This window comes from Spodoptera frugiperda, chromosome 25 (genome assembly GCF_023101765.2).
Source record: "Spodoptera frugiperda isolate SF20-4 chromosome 25, AGI-APGP_CSIRO_Sfru_2.0, whole genome shotgun sequence".
NCBI lineage: Eukaryota > Metazoa > Arthropoda > Insecta > Lepidoptera > Noctuidae > Spodoptera > Spodoptera frugiperda.
Window position 1 is genome coordinate 3,237,302 of NC_064236.1, and position 13,392 is coordinate 3,250,693.

The 13,392-nt window shown below is 41.5% G+C and overlaps 1 protein-coding gene across 1 annotated transcript in view; it reads right to left on the bottom strand.

Moving 5' to 3' along the window:
- LOC118268837 (LIM/homeobox protein Awh) overlaps nucleotides 1–13,392 on the bottom strand; it is a 38,238-nt gene that overhangs the window by 8,559 nt on the left and 16,287 nt on the right. The window contains exon 2 of the mRNA XM_035583580.2: nucleotides 6,736–6,917. Within this exon, the coding sequence (XP_035439473.1) occupies nucleotides 6,736–6,917 (182 nt within the window). The remainder of the gene's footprint in view (nucleotides 1–6,735; nucleotides 6,918–13,392) is intronic.

Here is a 13,392-nt window from a genome sequence, read left to right on the forward strand (position 1 = left end):
CGCAGCGTTATTCCACAGTTTGTTTTAACAATTTGGAGTCAGCGTTACCGCGAGGTGCCGCGGGCGACGCTGAGCGATGGCCGCGCGCCGACACAATGCGCCACAATCATATAACCTTCATGAACATTCGACCACTGATTTGTTACTATAACTTTTTTAATTACTTTGCTTTTATAAGAGTTAATGACACATAAATTGTGATCAACAGCTCGGCCGACGAGAGACGGGCAACGTCACACGCACCGCGTAGGCGCTGCCATTGCATTACCTATTACATACTTATAAATTGTGTTTACCTATAATATATAATTATTAATAAAAGAAGAAATACGAACCTGCCTCGAATAAGTTATGTCGAATAGATATGCAGATAAGTAGACATATATTCTTGTGATTTAATTTGTTTGAAAATTCGAAAACAATATTGTAGTAGCGTTAGGTTCATGTAAATTGGGAACAAGGGAGAGAGAATAATAATTGTAAATCGAGTAACTACGCAGATTACTCGCGACATTAAGGTCGGTTCACATTAGTGGGCATTAACTTTCCGCTAGAGATATATTCGGAAACGGTCTGATACATGATGTGAGTGGCTGCTTCCCTGAGGGACATGAAGAGAGTTTCCTCAGAAGAGAGAGAGAGAGATGTTACACAATTTAATGTAATTTTAGCTAGACCAATAATCGCTGTGATACCTCAAAGTAAAACACACTTTTTTCCAGTGAATTTTAATACTGGTTTTCAATCAGATGGTTGTTACTTATTATTACTATGCATACATTACGATTAGGTTCGAATTACTCATCGGTATTTAACCAACTCAAATGGCTGTGATAAAACAACATGTTGTAGAAAACGGTCAATCAGCAGGCAGGAGTGTTCACGAGCGGAGTTCTAGTCTCGATATTTCGAGTTATGAAAGGGCCAGGCTGCATCAGGTTGCCATTGTTTATTCTCAATGGATCGATCTAAGGTAGGACTTATTTATGCGGCTAGAGATTAATTAAAGCCAAGAGTGGACATGGTGCATTTACATAAGACACGGCGCGCGCATTTGCGGCGGGCGAGGCGTGGGCGGGACATCGCGTGCGCCAGCGCAGCCGCGCCGCGGATCCACTCCGGCGCACGGCGCTGATATGTGACTGGCGGATATGAAATTGAGATCATTATGTGTGCCCAATACTACGGTGACATTTATAAGCTCCTGTTAAGAACAGGAGTGTATCAACGCGGCCGAGCCCTGAACGCTGTCTCACATTCTGTTATTTGAACACATTCATTTCTAGTTCTAGTTAATTCTAGTTCATTTGATAATTGCAGGTTGTAACCTTAAAAGCAAAAGCCTTTTAGATAACTTACAACAACGGCATCGTATACCAGGCGCTACTTATGGAAAACAAGCAGTGTCGTGGAATGGAGGCGCGCGAGTGGGATGGTAGCGGCGCAGTGGCTACCAGACAAAAAGACGCGCTAAATAAACAATAAACAGATGATACATCAAGGAAAGCAATCACCGCAGTGGCCGGCGGCGGCGGCGCCCGACAACACAGATTTACGTTGGCAGCAGCGCTCGTTATGCGCGCCACAACACACAAATATTATTTAAACTGTGACTCGGCTCACAACTTAACGAGCACCCGAATATATCGTCTTTTTTACTTTTGCAACATTATTCGTTCGGCTGCGAGCTAATGGGAATATTAAATTGGCTGTTTGTGCTATATTATTGCAACTAGCTGGGGAGGTAGGTTACACGTGCTTTATTAATAAGATCAATCAGTAAACGTATGGCAAATGAATATATTATGGTCAAAGTCAGGACATAATAGAAATTTTAAGAAAATTAACATTAGAACTTAAGACGGGATATTTACCATGTTTATTTATGTCTATGAGTTGAAGAAAATTGGTCATTATCAAACGAGACGGTACTTAACCTCTATAATGAATAGTGAAGACTTTTGAAAGGGGGAAGATATAAAGACATATTACACTGAACCTACAGTGGCAGTTAGGATCTTTAACCTAACTCCTAACTTGAACAAACTTAAAAAAATATATTTTATTTTTTCTTCATCTTTCCAGGACACGATGAATTTTGCATACATTGCAATTTCTGCATCAAGAAATTCAGTGTTACTATTTTTCAACAGATACATGACATTCTTCCAGATTTTACAGGAACTATACGTTTAGGAAGGAGATAGACTGATGGTGTCTATCAGATGATCAGGTTACCGTTTTCTTTGTAAACTATAACTACCTCATGAAAAAATATAGCATATCATCATAAGAAAAGATTGTGCGGGAACTGTTCGGTGGACGCGAACAGTCGAACTAACTTGCCCTATAATAATTGCGTATTTCTATATCTATTGCAAAGCCCTGACCATATTTTGTATAACCATGTAACCATCGAATAGTTTCTGGTACCTAGTTATTGTACTCAGAAGATTTCTTATATTGAACAAGGATTCTTCTACTTGAATGTTTTATGTTTTACCAAGTAGTGGTGATTACGCAATTATTTGAAAGCCACATTCTTAGTTGTCTGGTGGCTGATGGGTCACCGAAGACCACCCCAAGCTCCAGCGCGTGATGAGAGCTATGGTTGACAACAAACGCTCGCCGCCGCCGCACTCCGTCACCGTGCCATGACGTCCCGAATAAAATATATGGATCCACGTCGCACCCAGTTATCACAATCAAAATAAATGACAAATGAAAACCACAGTGTTGCAAGTCACGACCCGATCGCTGTATTTTTTCATCGCTGGCAACATTCTCCGTCGCCGCTTTGTTGTCCCACACTCGTCCGACGGATTTTCAATAAAACCACTCTTAAGGACATTGGCCTCTTTTTTATTTTGACTTATGAGAATAGGTTCTCACGCACCTGTTACCCTTTCCGAGTGTAAGTTATGAGTATATTACTTGATGGCCGTTTCGGAGACTGACAGCGACTGACTGAGCTTTGTTTAATTGTTTAACGATCCCTATGTTTTTTGTCACGTTTTATTCCTTTCATGCTACTAAAAATAGACGAGATATCGCTATCGATTCCATGTGTCGATAATATCTAGATGTGGAGATGATGACGGTGAGGGGGCGCATGCGTGGTGGTGCGTCATCGTGTGCCCGCGCCGCACACGGCGGGCAGGTCACAGGTCGCCCGCCTACCCTGCGCGCATTCCTTCATGCATACCGATGGCAGCGCGGCCGCGCGCGGGAGTCTGCGCGCTCCAGCGCCAGCGCAGCTCGCACGTCACCACCTCACTCGGTCGCGTATTCGTCTTCACGAAACTCTCGGATAATGATGACTGCGTATATTTCTAATACATCGAAGGTTAATTGGACGTAGGCAGTGTATATTGTAAAAGAATTAACTGCTATCGATCCGGCTAAACGATCTTAACTACACAGTTTAGATATTTACGCCTCTCTTTAATAAACAAATTGTGGAAATATCTATCGATTTCAATTTTATGGCGAAATCAATTTGGCGCTGAACAACAAATAAAAAGTTAAATGACTCAAATTATGAGATGAGAGAGTTGCCGCGACTACGACGGTGCTGTGAGCCTCGCTCCACGCACGGCTAAAATACCGAATGAAGGAACAAATTAGCAACTAAAACTGTACTTTAACTAATTTAAACCTCAGCGTACACACGTTTTGCACCTGTTACTGTATGATATTATCATTACATGAATGCCATATCACTTAGGATGTGGTTAATACCATCCACCACAATCAATAGAACAACACAACCAGTAATACAATCGGTGCTAGTAATAGAGTGCGAAAGAAGATTATGCTCGATAACAATAACAATAGTTCCTCTTAATGCAGAGAATACTTCACGTTTCTCAATGGGAGTTTGCAAAACGCACTATGTCATGCTATGACTGTGGCTACACTATATCTATGAACATTGTTTAATTGCTTACAATCGTTCTATTAATATCTATCTACATAATATTATTTACTTCTATCAAGGGTCGCCACCTTTTTCAGTTCTTTTCGCCCGTGCATGGATACCAAATTTCTCACAGTGTACATATGTAAACTTTAAGAGCAAATTGTTCTCATTTAAACTTTTTGATTCGTCGCTGTGCCAATATTCGACAGCAGAGTTGCGATACTAGCAGTCCGCCATTAACATAATTTGGAAGTCTAATCTCTGGCAATATAACACATACAGTAGAACTCCAATTATCCGAATTAATGGGGACCGGGACCCATTCGGATAATCAAATATTCGGATAATCGGATTTTTTCAAAAAAATTGCCATTGAAGAGAATAAAAGCTACGTTTTGATATTGCACTATTTTTTTATTGAATTAAATTGCGGGGGAAGTCAGCGTAGGCACAACGGCAAGTTAAGACAAGTCAAGTCAAGACTTGACAAACACTGGCTTCGCGGGGGGGAGAATAATAGCGCACTTAGACTTTTTTGACAATTTTTGTGATTCGGATAATCGGCGATTCGGATAGTCGGAGTTCGGATAATTGGAGTTCTACTGTATTTAGATAATGTTATTGTTTCTTCAGGTGTGCGGAATCTAGATCTTTCCATGCGTTTCTTTGGTATTTTTGCCATATCTATTATTGGAAACAAGTGTAACAGCTTACACATCGGATCCACTTAGCTTTTAATCCACCCTCCCTAAGATGCGCCCGACTTCAGTGTTTGCAAGAATCGATCTACTATATTCTCTTAGCTTACAGGCGTTGCAACGGCTTTGGCAGGTAGTGGCGCGCTTGTTAGCGACAATAGTCACTTTTCTGTCAATTTGTGCTCCCCTACACACTCTATAGATCAAATCCAGCTTTTATTGAGCTCAATTTCAACATTATATGTATGTATATGTATATTTGGGAGTTGTTCAGTCAATAATATTAAGAACATTTTAAAATATTTTGCAGTAAATCTTCAAATATTACTTTAAACAAACAATTTGAACAAGTAATAATATTCGAAGTATAATTTAATAAAAATGTCAAGTAAACGACTACGTTAGTTTAAACAAACTGTCTTCACATGCATTCAAATGGATAGCTTAATACTCTGTTTTAATTTAAACCAAATGAAATTGTATAAAAACCAGCAAACGGGTTAATTAAAACCAATATCATTTACATGTAGGCCGGCCGGAGCGGCATGCGGCACTATAAACGTCAACCGGCACCGAACTTGGACCTTTATTGAAATTAGGAGAGAAATACACATGTCCCTAGACCACACACTATGCTGTGCATGACATGTCGCCTGCACAGCACGGGGACTGTTCACTGTGCGCAGGGAAACAGTCCCCGCTGTGATTTACTGAATACTACGACATCAGACGCTATTTTCAGTGGAACTTAATCCTGTTACAACCTTCATAATGATATGTAAACACGTATTTACTAGAACTATAGTCTCATCAAGTTTTCCCTCCACAAATTAGTATGCTGTGTACCGTGTAGCATAAAATAATGTTCTTCTAACAATATTGCTAATATTAGACCAGGTGAAATAGAGAAAGACACTGCTGTATAATTTGTGCATTATAATTTCAAAAAAATCTACCGATCTAGTGACTTGAAGAATCCATTAGACGCGGGTTTTACGAGTAATTCTGATCGAAGGACCTAAAAGATGTAACCATAGGCTGGACAAAGTGAAGAGTAGCAGTGCGAAAATTACCGCGTTGTGTTTAGCGGAACGCTGCTCATATGCATATGAGCCTCTAGCATGGCTTGAAACTAGACGAGTTCCTCGTCAAACAGTTAAGCCGATAACACAATAATTAATTTAGTTTGTCTGACGAGTTATAATAAAATTATGTACCCACAGAATTTTGCTGATTGAAATAAGTTAAACTATGGATACGTGTTTCAGCGCGTTGAATCAACTCTATAGAGCTTTCTAGACCCTTGTAGATCTTAATAACCTGAACCAATGAAGCGTTATATTTTTATATTATTCATCATGTATGTATAATATAAAAATAAGTTTGTGCGTTTTAGTTGTTAAATTTATCATTTACGAAAAAGCAAATCTATTTCCATCTAACAAATAATTTGGCACTCTAATACATTATGCATATTCGGAAAGTGTCAAAGTAAAAATCCACATGATAAAGTAGGCGCGGCTCCGCAACGACATGATTGAGATCCAAACATTCCCACACAACTAAATCACACAATGTCAGAACGTTGTTAATATTTACATTAATTCTTTATTCACATATACTTAATAACTGATCATAAAATCATTGATTTATTGTTTCGTATCGTTATAATGTGTCCATGATTATTTCATAAAGAGAGATGTATCAATTCCGGTACAAACGCTATTATGGATAAACATACAGCCACACTCAGAGTCATTTAATGGTTCCTTAACCCAATTCTTAGCAATTGTTTTCGGAACAAAATTGTTACTAAGGAATTATTAAATGTCTCTGAGTGCGGTAGTAATCAATCAACTGCAAATCCTATGTAACAAGAAAGAGACCTCTGTAAGACTTAATCAATCAACTGCAAATTAAATCCTATGTAACAACTATGAGACCTCCGTTAGATCTTTCAGTTACTTACTTAGTTAATTGGCAACAGTTCGGCAAATTTTCTACATATTAATAAACGGGTATTGGTTAACTACACGAAGAAGGAACAATTAAGATAACAGCTGCGATGAACTTTCGCCAAGGCACGAAGTATTACTTCTAGTAAGTAGGACTCACTTGGCATAGTCCTGCTTGCAGTAGACCTGTCGGTCGCGCAGGAAGCAGGAGGGGTGGCGGTCGAGCTGCACGGCGCAGACGCAGCAGCGCAGGCAGCCGGTGTGCCACGCGCCGCCGCCCACCTCCAGCAGGAAGCGGTCTGCGATCGGCTCGCCGCACGCGCAGCACGTGCGGTGCTCCGTCTGAAACATTGACACATATCATCATCATCATTATATCAGTTGCAAGATGTCCGCTGCTGAACATAAGCCATCCCCAATGACTTGAAAACAGGCTGGTTGGAAGCGACCTACACAACACTACACAAGTACTAAGTTATATGGTCACTATGATGTGGGCATGAGCTGCATACGCCCTATATTAGATGGATGTGTGGGAATTAAAATATGTTTGAGAAAATACGTATTATGTAGGCCTATTGAGTTTAATTACTAACAGGCGAAATATTGAAGAGAATCTGTAAATGTTACGTGAATTCGTCACCATCACTGGTTGCAAGAACTTGCGATGATAGTGACAAATGATAATAATGTTAATTATAGCTCTGACAAGTTTATAAAACTATACTGTTGAGGTACTACCCTCCCTTCTCCCTGCCATCTATAATCAAGTTAGCCAATAACTACATGTACCGCCGCGTTGTTGTGAAAACACAATTTTGAAAGCAAATAACTAAACAAATTATGATAATAACATTGCGTAACAGATTTAAATCTCCCTTCGCGGGTTTAACGAGTAGACAATGGCCGTGACTGCAATAACAATGCAACACTTCTAGCAGCCCCCGCCGCGCCATGTGCGCCGCGCGGCCGGGGCGGGGCGCCACTGTCGAACGTAATCTAATGCTCTGCTGTCACCATCGCACCGTAACTTCGTTTATTTGAGCTCTCAGATATTTGCAGAATTGTTTCGATAACCAGCGACATGTAACCACGTATTGAGAAATTTATCTAACTTTTTTTGGAGTAGGAAAGTCATCTAATCTCTTCTCCTGCCTTGGGCGAGGTGAGAAGGAGTGTCAGACTCTTATTGACTAAAAACCACCCCGTTCTTACTCCTGCTTTTCGAGTCGGAGCCCCGGTATCACGCTAGGTAGTTCGCAGCTCCGACATTGTGTAAATACGAGATGACCGTATTACAATAATTAATTTATACAAAAATGTTGGTATGTCACTGTTTTTCAGGTATGTATAAGGGTAAGGAACACATAAAACACCAATTCTTTAGACTACTGGGTATTAGTTATTTGTTTACTTAATTTAAATTTACACTATAAGAAGTTCACTTGTATATTTAAGAAGGTATTTTATCTTACGGAATAGTTCGACAAACGAGCTAACAGACCTCCTGATACGGATAGGCGCGCCGCCCATTGATGCCTGCAGAATCATAGGAATTACAATTGTGATATTCGCAAGAATAGATAAATTACTTAAAATAAAAAAAAAAAACAGTCAAAATGCGTATTTCTCTATAATCAATAAAAGCAACTCTTTCATAATACCCATGTGTGTAAAATTTGATATGAAATTCAAAATAATTTACAACATAACTTTACCTGCTAAAAATAATTGAATATTACAATACTATGCACCCTTATCTACAAAGCAATAAACACAGAAACAAGCAAATATATCCCATATAATATAGAAGCTACAACGGAGCGGAATGGCTGCGACGTTCCCCATCGAAGTGAACAGCACCGCAACTAGTGTTCATATCAAAATAAACAGCTCATTACATGTAACATAAATCTGTCCCGGTGTGAATGGCTCTCGACTTTATAACAGCCTTGCATCGACACCCCTGCGGCTTGAGCTGCAGCCGGCGCGCGGCCGCCGCAACAATGCACCGCGACATCGGTGTTTAGCACTCGGTGGCACCGCACATATGTACGCAGTGCACGGCTCCCGGCCCTCGCGGTTCCCGCACCTAACAATAGCTTGCACCTATCAAAATCTTCGTAACAAATTTCTTGGGGGTTCCATTGACGCCAGCGTATAATAGATCCCCGGTGGCCGCATTGTCGCCGCGTTCACTTCAGCTGACTGATATCCACTTTTTATGTCAGTTTTTGTGACAACCCAAGGCGAGCGAGCTACTCTTGTATAATGACGTTGTTTGATTGCATTTAACGCGTCATTTACGAGGGTCTGTTAGCTCTACCTCTCACCTCTCGCTGGAAATTATGTAAATGAGACGTTCTGCATTGTCGCCGGGAGCCAGCGATTTGGATGTTGCATGGTGGAGGATTAGGCGCTCCAGTAAATTGTTTCTGTCGCGCAGAATGACGCACGATGTAACCGACACTGATATTCGAGGAACATTGACAAAGGGTCAACAACGGTTATGGCAAACAAAGCGGGCTCATACGAACTTCATGAATTGAATAGCGTTTGACAGCATGAGAAGCGTCCCAAACACGCATTGTGCGATAATTTGGCGGGCGAGCAGAGAGTGAGTGGGGCGTGACGCGGCTGCGGACGTCGGACGTCGGACACTTGAATCTATCAGATGCTGACAAACTACTACGATCCCTCAATTTTACTGTAATTTCATGACTGCATACTGCTGAATAATTAATGCTAATATTAAATAAGGCGAACTTCTTTACAGATACATAATTGTTTAATTGCCAATGATAGTTTCAATATCATCATGATCATTTACCCTTGTCCCATTGTTTTAGGTATTTTATTATAATGTAGGAGTCGTTCTACTTATACCATCATTCTATATTAAGTCTAAAACAAAACACAAAACACTTCTTTGACAAGTAAGAAGTGTTTTAATCCAATAAACATTTATTTGTCCAAAAAAAGTAAGTTCAAGTACTTTTTGTACACAATAGGTTATTACACGATCATCCGTATTTATTCAAGTTCATCCAAATAGCTACAACAATGGACCCAAATGTACGAACAGTGCGAGTATAATAGTAACCACAATAGTGACTTTATAATCCACAAATAAAACATAATGCGAAGGTGCGCGGCTGACGGGCGTGACAGACCCGGCACCCAAACTGTCCTGCTATTGTCCCGCTTCCGACTATTATCCGGGAATGAGAGGCCTAAAGGTGGCTTGACGGCGCCTGCCTACGCCATTGTTACAGGCTTACGTTTGCAAATCCGATTTATATTTGAATATAATTGACTTTCGGCCTCGTATCAGGTACCGAGAGCGTGTATCTTATTGTGTTCGGCTGATCTCAATGGCATTTTTATCAGCTGAACATGATAAATGTATTTGGAAGATTAAGTGTTGTGGGTGGGTGCGCTCGAGCAGCTCGGTACTCCACGGCGCTGGGCAGGGCGCGCTCAGCTATACACTTGTAATGAGTTTTTGACAAGCGAGCTTCACGCAGGCGAATAATAATGTCACTTCATCAGAGAGTAGATGTTTGCGTCATATTTTTGAAATTCCTTCACAATGGACGACAAACAAGCCACCAGCCCCTCGTTTTACTTTACATAACAGAGCCCAATCTTAAGTTGCCCGTTACATTGAAATTCCGCCGTCGCCTCGTTTCATATTCAAAAAGAAAACCATTTCCTGCTGGTAGCACAAATCACGCGGAAATTGAACTCAATTTATTCAAAATATTTGTAGCAGCAACCCTTCGGCCGCCGCGACGCGAGGGATGCTCGACGTCTTACAAAGATACGCTTGTTTTTGTTTTCGGTTCACGCATCGCGAAGGATTCCGATTTCCTTAACTTATTTCATCGATCATCGAGAGTCAAAGCTCAAAAGTGTGTTCAAAAACCAACTGGCTAACAAAAAAATCATTGAAAATAAATTATGTGTGCACGTCAGCGATACGAGAGGTATCTCGGAGATATCTGGTGGGCGCACAAAGCGTCGGCAAGAATGGCGCAGCAGGGGCCGCCGCCCATAATGGACAGACTTTCACACCATTCACGTACACATCGCCCTCGAGTTTTTTGCTCAGTGCCGGGGGTCACAAGGACCATCCGTCTTGCCAGACAGCACCAGGAGTACGGGTAGGCAATTGTAATGTTCACGCTCGTGCGTCAACCGATTTGGTGGTTTTATAAACACAATACCATATTGTTTCCGCAAAATTTCTTCTGGAGCTATAGATTTACGAATTACGTAACAGAAATCGCAGATTTGGCTTTTGGTTTAGGTGTTATATGAACAAGGGTCAGCTGAATCAGGAAATGCATGTGTGCACGGGGCAGTTGTGGTAGAGCTTGGTTTACTATAATAGTATTAGAGTGGAGTGTCTGAATGTCGTGTAGTGAGTGCAGTGAGCCGCGCGGGGCGGGGCTGGGCGTGGCGACGCGCGCCGTTACACCGCGCGTGACGTCACGGATAGCGCGCGCGGGCTCTAGTGTGCGTGCCCGCAGTGTTTGCACGCTGACGTCACGGCACTACCACCGCCAGCCACGCACGACCAAGTGCTCACCTCTCACTGAAACTTGTGTCTTATACTGTTTAGTACTGATATTTAGTAAGTTTTTACGACATATCTGTAGAAGTCATATTTGTAGGTTCTTATTTATTGGTTTCAAGTATACGTTAAGTGTTAAGTCCACGCATACACTAATAAATTATTTATTATAAAGAAATGAGTAAATTGCAAGTTAATTGTTATAATTCAGGTAACTATCCTACCTAAGCACGCAATTTTTGACCGAGTTGTAGTGACACGTGCCTCTAAAATTACCTGAAATGGACAGCTAAACCGAAACGGTACAATTTGTTGGACATTAAAGAAACACTTTTTTGCCGATGTGGACACAGCCTTTTGAATGTGTGATACTTCTGCATCAGTGCTATTTATAAACATTTGTAAAGTGTCTTGTTTATTTTTACATCTATATGCAAAAATAGACAAGACACTTTAGTAGTAATATAATTCAAATTAGATTCCAATTATGTAACACCCACCTGCAATTAGATCCTCATACTACAGTTCTTAGTTTAAGAACTGAGTAAGCATGAGCTAAAAGTTTAGTTTATCTTCTGTTTGCAATGAGGAAAAATCTTAATTGGGTAGGTTGGTGTATGACTAACTACCATTTCTTTTTTGGAGTCGTGGTGGCGCTTGGTTCTGTGATACGACGTCATAACACGCTAATGACTAGAACAGAGGGATCAAGCGCCGGCCGGCTGTGGCTGTACACATGTGTAGTGCGCCGGCAATCGTTCCCACATACCTCAATCAGTGTTACGAAACGTCGCAGCCACGAGCCTCGCCAATAGCGGCCTATCATAACATATTAAGTAATAAACAGTGTATAAAGACCGTCGAGCGGCACTCAGCGGCGCGGGCGCGTACTAATTACAAACAATTAGACGCCATGTTGCCGCCCCGCCGCGCCCCGCCGCGCCGCGCCCGGCCTGGCGCTAACGCTGCTCGTTATTACCCTATTTATTGCATATTGGAAACAAAAAACACAGGTCCCTAGAGGCCATCGTAGTTTAAGATGTTCGAGTTAATTCCCCATGTTCGTTTGTGAGGCGCCGAGCAGTTCCCCCAACTCGGAGTTTCACGTCAAACGTTCCACTTTATTATGATCTCATCAAATTTTATTTATGCGCCGAAGTGATCGAATCGATTCGTCTTTTCTCTCGACCGTATTAATTAGTTTTGTGTTATGAAAACGTACAACTGCCCCGTTTAGCCGGCTAGCGCGGCCCACGGGACTGGTTTTATGTCCTTACGGCCGCATCGAACTAAATAAATTTTTCATCGATCTGTAATTTATGAGCCTTATTATAATATTAATACCTACATGCTAAATTATATAGGCATAAATATTGTAAGAGCAACAGATGTCTGAGCCGACCGGTTTGTCTAAAAGTAATAACAGATATTGATTAAATACTTGATTTAGATATTTGAGCCGAGGAGGTAAAGATCAATGGAAAGCTTCACTCAGTGGCTAATTGTTTTCTTAAAACTGGCGAGTTGTTTGTAGAGGTCGATGTGAGTTAATAGCCTGCTGCCACGAAGTAACCACACTGAGCAAAGTTAGCTTGCGCTGCAGCCAGCACGCACCGCTCGTCAAGGTGAGGAGACTCCTCTCACCTCGCCTTGACGCGCAGAGTCCCAGGGTCCCAGCACAACGCGCACCCTCACTCCAGCTCCGTTCAACATATGCGAATTAAAAATATCTTTGTTTGTCGTGGAAACTATAAAATGAAATGTTTGCCTAGCACATACATGCTAAACGGTCAATAAATCGTTTGAAGAAAATCAATATTACAATGAAGTACATCAATCGTGGAGTGACCGCTGCGCTACGGTGCAATGTTTGGCAAATACTTGCATATGTGATGTGACGTCGATGTCGGAAGCAGACTGCAGCCGGCAGCAGGCAGGCGCAGCGCAGCGAGGCCACTCGGTGTGGCTCGGCGCGGCTCAGTGCCGGCACATTATAACTGTCATATAACTCACGAGGTAATAGGAGCGGCGAGCCTTGTGCCAACTATTAAATACTATTCACATTTTACGATAATGCCCAACAAACTCTTATTGACGTATAAATAAATTCCGAGCTTTTTTTTATCTCTCCTCGAAACGAGCAAAGGCGCCAGTTGTTTCTCGATATTAATAATGCTATGCTAGTTCTGTTTTTCGGGTTTAATTACATCCAGGCCGGTGATAGTCGGTTCGATGCCG